The sequence below is a fragment of the Berghia stephanieae genome, chromosome 9, assembly GCF_034508935.2.
Source record: "Berghia stephanieae isolate SIO BIC M18660-M18661 chromosome 9, UCSD_Bste_1.3, whole genome shotgun sequence".
In the NCBI taxonomy this organism is placed as follows: domain Eukaryota; kingdom Metazoa; phylum Mollusca; class Gastropoda; order Nudibranchia; family Aeolidiidae; genus Berghia; species Berghia stephanieae.
Window position 1 is genome coordinate 1,926,536 of NC_088368.1, and position 20,000 is coordinate 1,946,535.

At 36.6% G+C, this 20,000-nt stretch overlaps 1 protein-coding gene across 5 annotated transcripts in view; it reads left to right on the plus strand.

Annotated features, from left to right (window-relative positions):
• The window catches only part of LOC144979473 (hamartin-like), a 49,623-nt gene that overhangs the window by 24,901 nt on the left and 4,722 nt on the right, over positions 1-20,000 (plus strand). For all 5 annotated transcript variants that reach the window (XM_078926141.1, XM_078926145.1, XM_078926142.1 and 2 more), the window contains exons 18-25: positions 638-833; positions 1,125-1,268; positions 8,455-8,621; positions 9,724-9,854; positions 12,047-12,143; positions 12,496-12,591; positions 16,040-16,181; positions 16,588-16,676. In XM_078926141.1, coding sequence (XP_078782267.1) covers positions 638-833; positions 1,125-1,268; positions 8,455-8,621; positions 9,724-9,854; positions 12,047-12,143; positions 12,496-12,591; positions 16,040-16,181; positions 16,588-16,676 — 1,062 coding nt within the window. The remainder of the gene's footprint in view (positions 1-637; positions 834-1,124; positions 1,269-8,454; positions 8,622-9,723; positions 9,855-12,046; positions 12,144-12,495; positions 12,592-16,039; positions 16,182-16,587; positions 16,677-20,000) is intronic.

The following is a 20,000-nucleotide window of genomic DNA, read 5'->3' on the forward strand; positions in this document are numbered from 1 at the left end:
TGTTGATAAAAATATGATATTCTTGTATGAGTTATATTGGCAATTGCTTAAAAATAAACTTTTGAACCTTTGTTTTTAGCCAGTCATTTTTATGAGTAATTCTCACTAAATTTAACAATCAGACTTTGAACGTTTAAGGTTACATATTGTTTTGTAAGATGGTATGTTATATCCGGTTGGCAGATGTTGCGAGATTTTTAACTAAAAGCATAGCATCAAGTCATTGTAAATAGGTAAAAAAATGTCAAATGTGTTGTGATCTTGGGGAGATCTGATGCCAAGAAAGATGTATTGGATTGGTGGTGAAATAGGATTTTGTACATTTGTTGTTATTGTTGTTGTTATTATTATTATTATTATTATTATTATTATTATTATTATTTAGTATTTTTGTTATTATTATTATTATTATTATTATTATTATTATTATTATTATTTTATTATTATTATTATTATTTTTATTATTATTATTATTATTATTATTATTATTATTATTATTTTTATTATTATTATTATTATTATTATTATTATTTTTATTTTTATTTTTATTTTTATTATTTTATTATTTTTATTTTTATTATTATTATTTATTATTATTATTATCATCACATCATTATCATCGTCGTTATCATCCCAGGTGGTCCCAGCCTTCCCTATGGAGATCCACCCTGCCTTCCAGATGTTTCTTGCCCCTTCCAAGATGGCCGTCTGCTCAAAGTGTCAGCACGACGTGGTTCTCGTTTCCAGTCATCAATCGACGACCATCACCGCTGATCCTGACCCAACAACATCATCATCAACGCCCCCTGGTGGAAAAGTCACCACTATCAAAGGTTGGTTGATATCAGATTGAAAGTTGCGAGGGTCGGATCCCGTTACTCTCCATTATCATTGAGACAGAGCAGACAGCTAAAATAACAATGCATAGGAAAATAATCTTTACACAAAGAAATTTTATATATACATTTTTGATTCAAGCCCCCTTCACGATCTATCTTAGATTACCCATTCATCTCTGGGTAAGCTGAGGGATGGAATTTTTTTTTTGAACTTGATAGATGTGAACTCAATGCTTTTATGTCTGACAAAGATTACAGATTTTTGTCTTACCTCTCTCCACCCAGGTACAGAAGTGTCCCTGTTCAATGCCTTGTCTCCCCCTGAACTGCTGGATAGGCATCTCAAATTGGGATGCGAACTCCATGCCAAAGAGCTCAACAAGATACCGCTGACCAGTAAAGACACTGTCAACTGGACACATTTTGGAGGTATGGTTAGAGGATGAAGAATAAGAAGAAGAAGAGGAAGAGGAAGAGTAGGAAGAATAAGAAGAAGAAGAAGGAGGAGGAGTTGGAGGAAGGAGGAGGAGGAAGAAGTTTAATGTTCAGTTTGAAATATTTGAATGTTGATGTTTCTAAACCTCTCAACGCATTCCGATTGTTAAATGTTGCAGGTGCCGTTTAACGTCTAAATCAATCTACGTCAACTTCTTGAATTTAATTCGCCTTCCAAAGAGGGCAGGCAGGCACTTACTGTATCTTCTATCCCCCTATATCTGTTTTCCAACATGTTTTCTGTCTTTGTCTTGGAATGAGATTACTTGGTTTTGTCCTGTCTCTGTCCAGATACCCTGGCTCAGAGGAAAACAGCCAAATGTATAGTTAGAGTTTGGGAGATGATATTTGTCTATTAAATCATCTGTTGTGCACCATGTTATTTTGTTTTACATATATAAACATTTTTAAACAATGGACTGTGTTCCTCTTAGTGGGGTCCTGTGCTTGTGCCTGGATATGGATAAGACTTATGTGGTCTCAAACTAATTACATTGATGGAATCTTTATCTGTTCCCTACAAACAAACAAACAAATAAATACCTTATAAATCAATCTAAGCCAATGTCCTAACTGTAACCCACAGGTGTCCTTACAAACAAACAAACAAATAAATACCTTATAAATCAATCTAAGCCAATGTCCTAACTGTAACCCACAGGTGTCCTTACAAACAACAAACACAAACAAATAAATACCTTATAAATCAATCTAAGCCAATGTCCTAACTGTAACCCACAGGGTCCTTACAAACAAACAAAAACAAAAAATACCTTATAAATCAATCTAAGCCAATGTCCTAACTGTAACCCACAGGTGTCCTTACAAACAAACAAACAACAAATAAATACCTTATAAATCAATCTAAGCCAATGTCCTAACTGTAACCCACAGGTGTCCTTACAAACAAACCAACACAAACAAATAAATACCTTATAAATCAATCAAGCCAATGTCCTAACTGTAACCCACAGGTGTCCTTACAAACAAACAAACAAATAAATACCTTATAAATCAATCCAAGCCAATGTCCTAACTGTAACCCACAGGTGTCCTTACAAACAAACAAACAAAAAATAATACCTTATAAATCAATCCAAGCCAATGTCCTAACTGTAACCCACAGGTGTCCTTACAAACAACAAACAAACAAATAAATACCTTATAAATCAATCCAAGCCAATGTCCTAACTGTAACCCACAGGTGTCCTTACAAACAAACAAACAAACAAATAAATACCTTATAAATCAATCCTAAGCCAATGTCCTAACTGTAACCCACAGGTGTCCTTACAAACAAACAAACAAATAAATACCTTATAAATCAATCTAAGCCAATGTCCTAACTGTAACCCACAGGTGTCCTTACAAACAAACAAACAAATAAATACCTTATAAATCAATCTAAGCCAATGTCCTAACTGTAACCCACAGGGTCCTTACAAACAAACAACAAACAAACAATAAATACCTTATAAATCAATCTAAGCCAATGTCCTAACTGTAACCCACATGTGTCCTTACAAACAAACAAACAAACAAACTAAATACCTTATAAATCAATCTAAGCCAATGTCCTAACTGTAACCCACAGGTGTCCTTACAAACAAACAAACAACAAATAAATACCTTATAAATCAATCTAAGCCAATGTCCTAACTGTAACCCAGGTGTCCTTACAAACAAACAAACAAATAAAATAATACCTTATAAATCAATCTAAGCCAATGTCCTAACTGTAACCCACAGGTGTTTACCAAACAACAAACAATAAATACCTTATAAATCAATCCAGCCAATGTCCTAACTGTAACCCACAGGTGTCCTTACAAACAAACAAACAAATAAATACCTTATAAATCAATCTAAGCCAATGTCCTAACTGTAACCCACAGGTGTCTTTACAAACAAACAAACAAATAAATACCTTATAAATCAATCCAAGCCAATGACCTAACTGTAACCCACAGGTGTCCTTACAAACAAACAACAAATAAATACCATTATAAATCAATCTCAAGCCAATGCCTAACTGTAACCCACAGGTGTCCTTACAAACAAACAACAAATAAATACCTTATAAATCAATCTAAGCCAATGTCCTAACTGTAACCCACAGGTGTCCTTACAAACAAACAACAAATAAATACCTTATAAATCAATCCAAGCCAATGTCCTAACTGTAACCCACAGGTGTCCTTACAAACACAAACAACAATAAATACCTTATAAATCAATCTAAGCCAATGTCCTAACTGTAACACAGGTGTCTTACAACAAACAAACAAATAAATACCTTATAAATCAATCAAGCCAATGTCCTAACTGTAACCCACAGGTGTCCTTACAAACAAACAAACAAATAAAACCTATAATCATCCAGCCAATGTCTAACTGTAACCACAGGTGTCCTTACAAACAAACAAACAATAAATACCTTTAAATCAATCAAGCCAATGTCTAACTGTAACCCACAGGTGTCCTTACAAACAAACAAACAAATAAATAAATACCTTATAAATCAATCCAAGCCAATGTCCTAACTGTAACCCACAGGTGTCCTTACAAACAAACAAACAAATAAATACCTTATAAATCAATCAAGCCAATGTCCTAACTGTAACCCACAGGTGTCCTTACAAACAAACAAACAAATAAATACCTTATAAATCAATCAAGCCAATGTCTAACTGTAACCAAGGTGTCCTTACAAACAAACAAAAACAAAAATAAATACCTTATAAATCAATCTAAGCCAATGTCTAACTGTACCCACAGTTGTCCTTACAAACAAACAAACAAACAATAAATACCTTATAAATCAATCCAAGCCAATGTCCTAACTGTAACCCACAGGTGTCCTTACAAACAAACAAACAAACAAATAAATACCTTATAAATCAATCCAAGCCAATGACCTAACTGTAACCCACAGGTGTCCTTACAAACAAACAAACAAATAAATACCTTATAAATCAATCCAAGCCAATGACCTAACTGTAACCCACAGGTGTCCTTCACAAACAAACAAACAAATAAATACCTTATAAATCAATCCAAGCCAATGTCCTAACTGTAACCCACAGGTGTCCTTACAACAACAAACAAACAAATAAATACCTTATAAATCAATCCAAGCCAATGTCCTAACTGTAACCCACAGGGTCCTTACACAAACAAACAAACAAATAAATACCTTATAAATCAATCAAGCCAATGTCCTAACTGTAACCCACAGGTGTCCTTACAAACAAACAAACAAATAAATACCTTATAAATCAATCCAAGCCAATGTCCTAACTGTAACCACAGGTGTCCTTACAAACAAACAAACAAATAATACCTTATAAATCAATCCAAGCCAATGTCCTAACTGTAACCACAGGTGTCCTTAACAAACAAACAAACAAATAAATACCTTATAAATCAATCCAAGCCAATGTCCTAACTGTAACCCACAGGTGTCCTTACAAACAAACAAAACAAATAAATACCTTATAAATCAATCCAAGCCAATGTCCTAACTGTAACCCACAGGTGTCCTTACAAACAACAAACAAACAAATAAATACCTTATAAATCAATCCAAGCCAATGTCCTAACTGTAACCCACAGGTGTCCTTACAAACAAACAAACAAACAAATAATACCTTATAAATCAATCCAAGCCAATGTCCTAAACTGTAACCCACAGGTGTCTTACAAACAAACAAACAAATAAATACCTTATAAATCAATCCAAGCCATGTCCTAACTGTAACCCACAGGTGTCCTTACAAAACAACAAACAAATAAATACCTTATAAATCAATCCAAGCCAATGTCCTAACTGTAACCCCAGGTGTCCTTACAAACAAACAAACAACAATAAATACCTTATAAATCAATCCAAGCCAATGTCCTAACTGTAACCCACAGGTGTCCTTACAACACAAACAAACAAATAAATACCTTATAAATCAATCCAAGCCAATGTCCTAACTGTAACCCACAGGTGTCCTTACAAAAACAAACAAAAAAATAAACTTATAAATCAATCCAAGCCAATGTCCTAACTGTAACCCACAGGTGTCCTTACAAACAACAACAAACAAATAAATACCTTATAAAATCAATCCAAGCCAATGTCCTAACTGTAACCCACAGGTGTCCTTACAACAACAAACAAACAAATAAATACCTTATAAATCAATCCAAGCCAATGTCCTAACTGTAACCCCAAGGTGTCCTTACAAACAAACAAACAAATAAATACCTTATAAATCAATCCAAGCCAATGTCCTAACTGTAACCCACAGGTGTCCTTACAAACAAACAAACAAATAAATACCTTATAAATCAATCCAAGCCAATGTACCTAACTGTAACCCACAGGTGTCCTTACAAACAACAAACAAACAAATAAATACCTTATAAATCAATCCAAGCCAATGTCCTAACTGTAACCCACAGGTGTCCTTACAAACAAACAAACAAATAAATACCATTATAAATCAATCTAAGCCAATGTCCTAACTGTAACCCACAGGTGTCCTTACAAACAAACAAACAAATAAATACCTTATAAATCAATCTAAGCCAATGTCCTAACTGTAACCCACAGGTGTCCTTACAAACAAACAAACAAACAAATAAATACCTTATAAATCAATCCAAGCCAATGCCTAAACTGTAACCCACAGGTGTCCTTACAAACAACAAACAAACAAATAAATACCTTATAAATCAATCCAAGCCAATGTCCTAACTGTAACCCACAGGTGTCCTTACAACAACAAACAAACAAATAAATACCTTATAAATCAATCCAAGCCAATGTCCTAACTGTAACCCACAGGTGTCCTTACAAACAAACAAACAAACAAATAAATACCTTATAAATCAATCCAAGCCAATGTCCTAACTGTAACCCACAGGTGTCCTTAAAACAAACAAACAAACAATAAATACCTTATAAATCAATCCAAGCCAATGTCCTAACTGTAACCCACAGGTGTCCTTACAAACAAACAAACAAATAAATACCTTATAAATCAATCCAAGCCAATGTCCTAACTGTAACCCACAGGTGTCCTTCAACAAACAAACAAACAAATAAATACCTTATAAATCAATCCAAGCCAATGTCCTAACTGTAACCACAGGTGTCCTTCAAACACAACAAACAACAAATAAATACCTTATAAATCAATCAAGCCAATGTCCTAACTGTAACCCACAGGTGTCCTTACAAAAACAAACAACAAATAAATACCTTATAAATCAATCCAAGCCAATGTCCTAACTGTAACCCACAGGTGTCCTTACAAACAAACAAACAAACAAATAAATACCTTATAAATCAATCCAAGCCAATGTCCTAACTGTAACCCACAGGCGTCCTTACAAACAACAACAAACAAATAAATACCTTATAAATCAATCCAAGCCAATGTCCTAACTGTAACCCACAGGTGTCCTTACAAACAAACAAACAAATAAATAACCTTATAAATCAATCCAAGCCAATGTCCTAACTGTAACCCACAGGTGTCCTTACAAACAAACAAACAAAATAAATACCTTATAAATCAATCAAGCCAATGTCCTAACTGTAACCCACAGGTGTCCTTACAAACAAACAAACAAATAAATACCTTATAAATCAATCCAAGCCAATGTCCTAACTGTAACCCACAGGTGTCCTTACAAACAAACAAACAACAATAAATACCTTATAAATCAATCAAGCCAATGACCTAACTGTAACCCACAGGTGTCCTTACAAACAAACAAACAAATAAATACCTTATAAATCAATCCAAGCCAATGACCTAACTGTAACCCACAGGTGTCCTTACAAACAAACAAACAAATAAATACCTTATAAATCAATCCAAGCCAATGTCCTAACTGTAACCCACAGGCGTCCTTACCAAACAAAACAAACAAATAAATACCTTATAAATCAATCCAAGCCAATGTCCTAACTGTAACCCACAGGTGTCCTTACAAACAAAACAAACAAATAAATACCTTATAAATCAATCCAAGCCAATGTCCTAACTGTAACCCACAGGTGTCCTTACAAACAAACAAAACAAATAAATACCTTATAAATCAATCCAAGCCAATGTCCTAACTGTAACCCACAAACAAACAAACAAATAAATACCTTATAAATCAATCCAAGCCAATGACCTAACTGTAACCCACAGGTGTCCTTACAAACAAACAAACAAAAAATACCTTATAAATCAATCCAAGCCAATGCCTAACTGTAACCCACAGGTGTCCTTACAAACAAACAAACAAACAAATACCTTATAAATCAATCCAAGCCAATGACCTAACTGTAACCCACAGGTGTCCTTACAAACAAACAAACAAACAAATAAATACCTTATAAATCAATCCAAGCCAATGACCTAACTGTAACCCACAGGTGTCCTTACAAACAAACAAACAAACAAATAATACCTTATAAATCAATCCAAGCCAATGTCCTAACTGTAACCCACAGGTGTCCTTACAAACAAACAAACAAAAAATAAACCTTATAAATCAATCCAAGCCAATGTACCTAACTGTAACCCACAGGGTCCTTACAAACAAACAAACAAACAATAAATACCTTATAAATCAATCTAAGCCAATGACCTAACTGTAACCCACAGGTGTCCTTACAAACAAACAAACAAATAAATACCTTATAAATCAATCCAAGCCAATGACCTAACTGTAACCCACAGGTGTCCTTACAAACAAACAAACAAACAAATAAATACCTTATAAATCAATCCAAGCCAATGCCTAACTGTAACCACAGGTGGCCTTACAAACAAACAAACAAACAAATAAATACCTTATAAATCAATCCAAGCCAATGTCCTAACTGTAACCCACAGGTGTCCTTACAAACAACCAAACAAACAAATAAATACCTTATAAATCAATCTAAGCCAATGACCTAACTGTAACCCACAGGCGTCCTTACAAACAAACAAACAAACAAATAAATACCTTATAAATCAATCCAAGCCAATGACCTAACTGTAACCCACAGGTGTCCTTACAAACAAACAAACAAATAAATACCTTATAAATCAATCCAAGCCAATGACCTAACTGTAACCCACAGGCGTCCCTCCGGCAGACGAGGTGAACATCTTGAAAGGTCAGATCTTGTTGATGCAGGCCCAGTTGATGTACGAGAGGCACAAGCGCTCCAACCATGCCAAGCGTAACAGACGTCTGCTTCGGCGGATTGCCCATGAAGCCAAACTCGAGGAGCAGCAAAAGACTCTGGTTTGTTTTTGATGGATTTTTTGTCGTTACTGTTTTGTTTGTATTATAGTTTTTTGTTTTTCTTGTTTTTGGTTTGCTTTTTTTTTACCTCAGGAATGTCAGACATTTAAAATTTGCAGTCATTTTGTTAGTTTAATTATTTTTTTTCCCCCTTAAATTATCTCTTTGTCTATTTTCTTTGTTTGTTTTTTTAAATCCCTTTTTATTACTCAATTGTTTTTACTTTTTGTTTTTTTCTCTTTTTGAAAAATTTGATGTACTTATTTATTTTTAAAAAAACATTTTTTAGAACTTATTGATTTTAAAGAATCGTGTTTTAATGTTACTGTTGAATTATTTTTGTTGTAGTTGTTGCTGTTATGATATCCGCTGTTTTTATTGTTGTCATAGCTGTTTAAAAAAAAAATAAATTATTAGTTCATTTTTGTTGTTATTTTTGTTGTGATTCCTGTCCATTCAGTCCTCCTATATCTAACGTCACCTCTCTGCCGACCAATAACTCTAAATCATTTTCCATTCTTTACTCCCTATAAATCAACCAGTCAATTTTCCAGTCCTTGAACGTTTTTGGATTATTTTTCTATCTTCTTGCAATTTTCTCTCTGTTCACTCTGACAGTGTATCATTCACGCCATTTCACAATTTGTATCTTGCATTCATTCATATCTACTCCTGGACTTTTCACTTCGATTACATTGTGAAGCTTGGTCCAAACTGTGTGGTCAAATGTCTTACACAAATCATATGCACATTTATTTATTTCTATATTATTTGTTTATTCATTCGTTTATGTTTTTATTCATTTATTTATTCATTCATTTTTTTTATTTAATCATTAATTCATTCATTCATTTTTCATTTATTCATTAATTAATTCTTTCATTTTTTATTATTTATTCCTATTTTTATTTATTCATTAATTCATTTCTTATTTACTTATTTATCCATATTTATTTATTTATTTATTCATTCTTTTTTTTTTGGATTAATTAATTAATTTATTTATTCATTTATTTATTCATTCATTTATTTGACTATTTATTGGTCGATTCACAATTATTCACCATACAGTTGTTACTTATTGATTTTTTTTGACCATCAGAATGACCAGATTGGTCTCCTGGAGCAGGAAGTCCAACAACTGACAATCAGCATCAAGCTGGTACAGGAAGACAACAGGAGGTTGAGGCTGGCACAGGAATCGGATGAGTACTCCAAACTTGTCCAGTACAGGTAGGCGTGACATCTGACCTTTGTTACTGAATATCAAAAGTAATAAACAATAATGAATGTCTGTGGGGTCCAGTGGTATGACACTCGCTTTTGGATCGGATGGTCCTGGGTTCGAGCCTCGCTCGGCGCATAGTTGAGCCCTTGGAAAATATTCTTTACTCACTTTCTCTCACTGTAGTCAGGTGTAAAATGAGTACCTGGCTGTTAGCAGCATTGTCATTGTCGAAAAAAATTGTAACATCGCCTAACAGGCATCGTGTCTTGATCTACATGTTATGTGTTGCTGTTGGTCAGGGACCCCTTGTAAAGCACTTTGAGCATGTTTAGTGGATATTGCGCTATATAAAAGCTCCATTTTTTTTTTTAAAATCCCATATAGTGGATATGCCCTGTATAATTACGCTGTGATCCTTTGGATACCTGATTAACAGTTGAGATTATGGGTGAGGCTTATAGTGGGGCCTGGGAAATAAAATGGCTTGCCCCAAATCCATACAAGACAAAAAAAATATGTGCTTAAAACACTTTTTATGTTTATTTTACTGACAAAACTTTAAAATAAATGACAAATTTAAGAACTGTTTACCATTAAGATAAAAATTCTACACAAGTGATAGATTAAAATATTGATACAGTTGATTTATTATTGTAGTACAAACTGTATGGCTGGTTGACAAATTGTGGTTTCAATTTGGAAAAGGTACTCAATTCCTACACGATGGATTTGCTTCTTTTATGAAAATATTTTGAAAAACTCTTCATTATAACTGGATATACATGTGAAGTTCAAGGTCTTTAGAATTTTAATAAAATTCCATTTGTTGTGAAAAAGAGCGTTATGTAAACACATGAAAAGGTTTTATGTGACACACGATGAAGCATATGGATTTTGGGCCACCTTCCCTACAGACGTTTATGATTCAATAAATTTTGTTGTTTGGTGCCAGAGCTTATGGATTAAAAGTTAAGAACTTATGAAGTGTTATTTGAATCTGCTGACTGAGGGCATAAACAGACATGTCTACTACTACTACGAATTTTCAGGTCCTAAATTAAGAATTAAATCAAGATATTTCATCCAATAAACTTCTTGAAAACGTCTTGTTGCCAGATATAGAATATAAAAGAGTTTAAAGCATTAATTTAATGTATTTAAACACAAATTGGTCATTTAACCCTCTCTTTACCACCAAAAGGGAAATCGTCACATTCGTTACAATGTAACCAACAATTTTCTTGTTCTGATTTCATTTTGTTATAGTTATAGCTATAAAAACTGAAAACTGTGTTGCAGAGCTCATTTTTCTGAACAAAATATAGAATATACTCGTTACTATTCTGTTTGAAAAATCTATTTTTGTGTTGGCTGAGTGTAAAATTTCCATAGTGGGCAGGGAGGTACATGCTGTGTCTTCTATCCCCCCATACCCTTTTTCCAATTGTTTCCTGTCGTTGTCTTGGAATGAGATTACTTAATTTTGTCCTGACCCTGGCTGGAGTTCCTTGGCTGGGAGGGAAACAGTCAAATGTATAGTTATAGTTTTGGGTGATGATATTTTTTTCCTTGTACATCATCTCTCTGTTATGCATTGTATTATGTTTAGTTTACATATTGTATTATATGATTTGTAAACATTTGAGTGCATTCCTCTTAGTTGGGACCTGTGCTTGTGTCTGGATGAGACATTTGGGTGATCTCAAACTAGGTACTTTGACGGTGTGCTCTTGGAATCTACATCTGTTCCCTATTTGAACCAATTCCCCTTTGTCTCACCTTTTCTTTTGTGCTTTAATTGTAATTCTAGAACTTTTTACTATCCCATTTTCTTCCTTTTTACTGGTGCTGATATGACCTTAATGTGTTGCAAGCGCCGTAAAACCCTTAAAAAAAAAATAAATAAAAAAAAAAAAGGTGTAAAATTTCGGGTCAAATTCTGAAAATAGCAGGTAAGGAGAGAGTTAAAAAGTATATATAGTGTCTATTGTATTTTTACCACTTAAAACTACATTTTTTTTTTCTAATTTCAAGTAGGCAGGTCTGAATAAATGATAATTCACAACTCTTATGATTTTTCCCCCTGAGAATTGTGAATTTTGAGAACTTTTGGAATGCTTGTCTGATTTTTTAAATGTCCACAAGAATGGTCAAACTTGTAAAAACCAACCTGTGACTCATCATTCCATTCCTACAGGTCGTCAATACAAGAAAACAAAGACTTGAGAGCCAACAGCTCAGGATTGAAAAAACTGTTACTCACTCAAAGAGAGGACTATGACAGATTGCAAAAGGTGAGTCATCAAAAATTACCAAAGGTGAGTAATGATATTTTGACATTATGCAGAAGGTGACTATGAAAATTGCTGAAGGTGAGTCATGACAAATTGTAAAAGGTGAGAATGTCCAATCAATACAGGTAAAATCAATGATTAACCAAAGGAAACTACCCAAAATAATTATATAAATAACTATATAAAAAAACAGGATTTATAAAGAAAAGAACAGTTGTTAAAATCAACTACAAGTCCAAAGAATTTAACGAAAAGGTGTTTTTTTTTTCCTTCTTACCTTTTTGATTGGAATGATGGAATGGCACCGAATGGTTCGGGCACTCACTTCTTTTTGTGTGTGTTTTTTATTCAGAAATTGGAACACGTGGAGCATGTGAACCTGGATCAAGACCGAGACCTCAAGAACTGCAAGGAACAGTTGGCAAATACTGAAAAATTGAAAGGACAGGTAAGTAGTACTTGATTACCCACCAACCTACTTACCTACTTACTTACTTGATTTGTCTGGGTGGAGTTCTTGGCCCCCCCCCCATTGTGGGCAGGGAGGCACTTACTGTGTCTTCTATCCCCCTGTATAAAAATTGAGCTTTATATAGCGCAATATCCACTAAATGTGCTCAAAGCGCTTTACAAGGGGTCCCTGGTCAACAGCAACATTTAACATGTATGACGGGACATGACGCCTGTTAGGCGATATTACAATTTTTTGGACAAAGACAACGCTGTTAACGGCCAGGTACTCATTTTACACCAGAGTACAGTGAGAGAATGTGAGTAAAGAGCCTTTTCCAAGGACTCAACTATGCGCCGAGCGAGGCTCGAACCCAGGACCTTCCGATCTGTCATACCACTAGACCACATAGCCGCACATAGCCGCTGTATCTGTTTTCCAACATGCTTTCTGTCTTTGTCTTGGAATGAGATTACTTGGTATTGTCCTGGCCTTGACCAGATGCACTGATGAGAGGGACACAGTCAATTGTATAAATAATTTTGGGAGATGATATCTTTTACTTGTAAATCATCTCTCTGTTATCAGGGCTGAGAATCTTCCGCCTAAAGGCGGATTTCCGCCTAAATGGTAGTTTATCTCCGCCCATCCCATCACATTTCCTCCTTTTTCAAATTTGCCGTGTCAAACATTTTCCTCAAAACCACAAAATCACCATTATGTCATATGTCATATTTTGACACCTGTGCTCAGTCTCGTGAAATTTAGTGACGGTCCCGTTTTTATGACGTTGGGCCAGACAGTATGGCACCAGATGTCACAATAGACACAGAAGACCAGTAGGTAGTGTTCTTTGATTAGTTAGTTGATGGTTGAAGGGGAAGGGGAGGGACAAATGGGTCTGGATTTTTTCCCCTTGTTGTAGGTACTTATTGCTTTTTAAATCTCTCTCTCTCTCTCCTCCTCTCTTCTCTCTCTCTCTCTCTCTCTCTCTCCTCTCTCTCTCTCTCTCTCTCCTCTCTCTCTCTCTCTCTCTCTCTCTCTCTCTCTCTCTCTCTCCCCCTTTGCCTTTCTTTCTATTTCTCTTTTCTTCTTCTTTTTTTTTTTTTTTTGGATATAGAATTCAAAAGGTCAATACATAAGTTATTCTGGGAAAGAAGTCTCTCCTCCTCCCCCCCTCTCTCTCTCTCTCTCTCTCTCTCTCTCTCTCTCTCTCTCTCTCTCTCTCTCTCTCTCTCTCTCTCTTTCTTTCGCAACCACATTAAATCATCTGGTATATAGAGATGATATATTAGAACAAAGCAATGGTGGTTGGCTTAGTTTAATCTTTTTCCTTTTTACCTTTTGACTATGGCTTTAAATTTGAGAGATTCTTGGGTTGTATTTATAAGCTGACTAACTACTAGGTTTCTTTGCTTGTGTTTGATCGATAGACTGAGAAAGGTTCCTCCTTTTTGACAATTGCTATTATCATCACTGAATAAAAAAACACTCACCAAAACCACTACATCAACATCTCTACCAACACTACTATTACAATCACCACCACAACATCATCCCTACCACCGCTACTACTACAAATAGCACCACATCATCCCTACCACCACTACTACTACAACTACCACCACATCATCAACCCTACTACCACTACTACAACCACCATCATATCATCATCCCCACCACCACTACTACTACAAATAGCACCACATCATCCCTACCACCACTACTACTACAACTACCACCACTACTACTACAACTACCACCACTACTACTACAACTACCACCACTACTACTACAACTACCACCACATCATCAACCCTACTACCACTACTACAACCACCATCATATCATCATCCCTACCACCACTACTACTACAACCACCACCAAACCATCATCCCTACCACCACTACTACTACAACCACCACAACACCATCATCCCTACCACCACTACTACTACAACCACCACCAATCACCATCATCCCTACCACCACTACTACTACAACCACCACAACATCATCATCCCTACCACCACTACTACTACAACCACCACCACAACACCATCATCCCTACCACCACAACTACTATAACCACCACAACATAATCCCTACCACCACTACTACTACAACCACCACCAAACCATCATCCTACCACCACTACTATTACAACCACCACAACATCATCCCTGCCACCACTACTACTACAACCACCACCAAACCATCATCCCTACCACCACTACTATTACAACCACCACAACATCATCCCTACCACCACCACTACTACAATCACCACCAAACCATCATCCCTACCACCACTACTATTACAACCACCACAACATCATCCCTACCACCACTACTACTACAACTACCACCACATCATCATTCCTACCACAGCTACTACAACCACCACCACACAATCATCCATACTACTACTAGAATCACTACCACATCATCCCTACCACTGCTATTACTACAACCACCACCACATCATCATCCCTTCCACTGTTATTACTACAACCACCATCATCCCTGCTACAACCACCAAATGTTGTAATTACACTTTCAACTTTTGAAATTCCACCGAGTCGTGTTAGAAATTGCTGCGAGACAAATTTTGGATCGCATCTCAGAATATTTTAGTGAAATTCAAATTTATAGGTTATGGTCGCATGGATGGGTCATGATCTTCACGATGAAAAATTTCCTCCTTTTTTGTGACCAGTCATTCTCACCCCTGGTTATGCACTGTATTATGTTTTGTTTACATATTGTATATGATGTGTATACATTCGAGTGTATTCCTCTTAATAGGGACCTGTGCTTGTATCTGGGTGATCTCAAACTAAGTACTTTGATAGTGTGCTCTTGGAATCTACACCTGTTTCCTATTTGAACCAATTCCCCTTTTGTCTCACCTTTACTTTTTTGCTTTAATTGTAATTCTTGAAATTTTTCTAGCCATTCAGGCTGACTTTTTGTGTTTTCAAAACGGCACCACAAATCTATTGGACTAGAAGGGGGATCTCAGATTTGTCATTTTTAAAAAACATGAACCGTTCAGTGATCGTCTTGTATTATAATTAGATCTATGGCCTAGATTCTGAACTTAGCAACCTTAATGTGCAAGCGTGTATGGCTGTGTCTGTAATGTAAATGTGTTGATGTTCATACCATGAACCAAACTGAGCATTGTTTACCTCACATGAATTGCCTTTAATTTGGACAATAAAGATTATTATTATTATTATTATTATTATTATTATTATTATTATTATTATTATTATTATTATTATTATTATTATTATTATTATTATTAATCAAATTACGGTGACACAAATGATTTATATGAAATATGCATATTTATCTTATAATTTTTTATTCATTAAAAAAACCCAAACCGTTCTCTTCTCCGTTTCTTCATTCCTCCCACTGGCCATCACACCCACCAGGTATTCAAACTCCAGAAAGAACTCCTTCTGATGCAAGAACTACACCTGAAGTATCAGGAAAAACTTCACCATAACTTTCCCTCACACCACCAAAGGAATGAACAGGACCTCCTGGTGTCGTCTGTAAGACAGCAACTGGCTGGTGAGAAAGAGATAGATAGAGATAGATAGAGAAAGTTTTGATAAGAAATAAGTACGTCTGCACATCTTATGCCTAATTATTTTCAAGTGTTCATCCCACTTGAGCCTGTCATAAATCGTTACACCAAGGTATTTGTAGTGAGGAACTCGCTGGACGAATTGGTCCTTTAATTTTAACGGTTCTATCGGTTCCTTCACTCTCCTAAAGTCAATCACTAGCTCCTTTGTCTTGTTTATGTTAAGCTCTAGGTGGTGGGCATCACACCAAGTCACAAGTTTGTAAATCTATTTTTATGGTGACTTTTATTTTTTTTCCCTTGGAAACTTCGAAGTTCTGAACTTTCAAACCGGCAGCTCTGTAAGAATTGTTGCATATAAACTTTTCATCATCATGTCTATCTTGCCAGAATTGGAGAAGGAAAACAGAAAGAAGAGCACCTTACTGGAGGCTTACCAGGCCAGTGCTGTGGAGTCTGAGAACATCTTGAAGAGAAAGGTTTGGTTATCACCTAATTTTTGGATTAGTATTGTATTATGTAACAAGAAGTGAAGTGAGTAGGAAAGTGCCAGAAGACAATAGAAAATAAAAAAAACAACTTCGTGGCAGCAATGGGGGTTCGACTGTCGCGTTGGTTATGTTATAGCCTGACACTGAAATCCAAAAGGACTGGCAGTTTGACGTCATTATTTGGTCAGTGTCACCGTAGCCATCGTTATGTTATAGCCTGACACTGAAATCCAAAAGGACTGGCATTTTGACGTCATTATTTGGTCAGTGTCACCGTAGCCATCGTTATGTTATAGCCTTACACTGAAATCCAAAAGGACTGGCAGTTTGACGTCATTATTTGGTCAGTGTCACCGTAGCCATCGTTATGTTATAGCCTGACACTGAAATCCAAAAGGACTGGCAGTTTGACGTCATTATTTGGTCAGTGGCACCGTAGCCATCGTTATGTTATAGCCTGACACTGAAATCCAATAGGACTGGCAGTTTGACGTCATTATTTGGTCAGTGTCACCGTAGCCATCGTTATGTTATAGCCTGACACTGAAATCCAAAAGGACTGGCAGTTTGACGTCATTATTTGGTCAGTAGTCACCGTAGCCATCGTTATGTTATAGCCTGACACTGAAATCCAAAAGGACTGGCAGTTTGACGTCATTATTTGGTCAGTGTCACCGTAGCCATCGTTATGTTATAGCCTGACACTGAAATCCAAAAGGACTGGCAGTTTGACGTCATTATTTGGTCAGTGTCACCGTAGCCATCGTTATGTTATAGCCTGACACTGAAATCCAAAAGGACTGGCATTTTGACGTCATAATTGGTCAGTGTCACCGATAGCATCCGATGTTATGTTATAGCCTGACACTGAAATCCAAAAGGACTGGCAGTTTGACGTCATTATTTGGTCAGTGTCACCGTAGCCATCGTTATGTTATAGCCTGACACTGAAATCCAAAAGGACTGGCAGTTTGACGTCATTATTTGGTCAGTGTCACCGTAGCCATCGTTATGTTATAGCCTGACACTGAAATCCAAAAGGACTGGCAGTTTGACGTCATTATTTGGTCAGTATCACCGTAGCCATCGTTATGTTATAGCCTGACACTGAAATCCAAAAGGACTGGCAGTTTGACGTCATTATTTGGTCAGTGGCACCGTAGCCATCGTTATGTTATAGCCTGACACTGAAATCCAAAAGGACTGGCAGTTTGACGTCATTATTTGGTCAGTGGCACCGTAGCCATCGTTATGTTATAGCCTGACACTGAAATCCAAAAGGACTGGCAGTTTGACGTCATTATTTGGTCAGTGTCACCGTAGCCATCGTTATGTTATAGCCTGACACTGAAATCCAAAAGGACTGACAGTTTGACGTCATTATTTGGTCAGTGTCACCGTAGCCATCGTTTGTTATAGCCTGACACTGAAATCCAAAAGGACTGGCAGTTTGACGTCATTATTTGGTCAGTATCACCGTAGCCATCGTTATGTTATAGCCTGACACTGAAATCCAAAAGGACTGGCAGTTTGACGTCATTATTTGGTCAGTATCACCGTAGCCATCGTTATGTTATAGCCTGACACTGAAATCCAAAAGGACTGGCAGTTTGACGTCATTATTTGGTCAGTGTCACCGTAGTCATCGTGATGTTATAGCCTGACACTGAAATCCAAAAGGACTGGCAGTTTGACGTCATTATTTGGTCAGTGTCACGTAGTCATCGTGATGTTATAGCCTGACACTGAAATCCAAAAGGACTGGCAGTTTGACGTCATTATTTGGTCAAGTGTCACCGTAGCCATCGTTATGTTATAGCCTGACACTGAAATCCAAAAGGACTGGCAGTTTGACGTCATTATTTGGTCAGTGTCACCGTAGCCATCGTTATGTTATAGCCTGACACTGAAATCCAAAAGGACTGGCAGTTTGACGTCATTATTTGGTCAGTGTCACCGTAGCCATCGTTATGTTATAGCCTGACACTGAAATCCAAAAGGACTGGCAGTTTGACGTCATTATTTGGTCAGTGTCACCGTAGCCATCGTTATGTTATAGCCTGACACTGAAATCCAAAAGGACTGGCAGTTTGACGTCATTATTTGATCAGTGTCACCGTAGTCATCGTTATGTTATAGCCTGACACTGAAATCCAAAAGGACTGGCAGTTTGACGTCATTATTTGGTCAGTGTCACCGTAGTCATCGTGATGTTATAGCCTGACACTGAAATCCAAAAGGACTGGCAGTTTGACGTCATTATTTGGTCAGTGTCACCGTAGTCATCGTGATGTTATAGCCTGACACTGAAATCCAAAAGGACTGGCAGTTTGACGTCATTATTTGGTCAGTGTCACCGTAGCCATCGTTATGTTATAGCCTGACACTGAAATCCAAAAGGACTGGCAGTTTGACGTCATTATTTGGTCAGTGTCACCGTAGCCATCGTTATGTTATAGCCTGACACTGAAATCCAAAAGGACTGGCAGTTTGACGTCATTATTTGGTCAGTGTCACCGTAGCCATCGTTATGTTATAACCTGACACTGAAATCCAAAAGGACTGGCAGTTTGACGTCATTATTTGGTCAGTGTCTGACCGTCGCCATCGTTATGTTATAGCTTGACACTGAAATCCAAAAGGACTGGCAGTTTGATCATTATTTGGTTTTTGCACCGCCTAGTGAGTTGTCGTTAGTAGAGCTCATGGAAACAAGGTATGTCATTGGTTGAACTATTGAATACAACTCACGATTTGTTTTCTTTTGTGGCAAAAGACTGGCATTTTGACGTCATTTTTTGGTCAGTATCAGGCCATGACTTTACGAAAGCCACGGTTCGAGCCTCCATCGCCGCTGCTAAGTTTTTATTCTCTATTGTCTTCTGGCACTTTCCTACTCACTTCATTTCTTGTTATTATCAACATAAGTGCCTGCTCCACTCACTTTTCTCAATATGATATAATGTATGCTCTTCCCTCAAAGGGGCGTCCTGATGGCTCAATTGGTAGAGCACTCACTTTAACAGGCAAAGGGACCAAGATCAAGAGATCAATCCCTGGGTGCAGTCGAGATATTTTCTGCCCCTGTCCACCCGTCAGTGATTGGGTAGCTGGGTCTGTTAGATCTGTTGGAAAGTAATTTGGGATAAACTAGCATCTAATCCAGAGGATAGCAAGCAATTGCTATTGTATATTTCATTCTATAGAAACCAGGATAAAGTCTTGACTTCTGGGTAGGGCCTTTGACCTCCCATGGTGGGCAGGAGGTCACTTGCCATGTCGCCTATCTAATCCCCTTGTATCTGTTTTCTG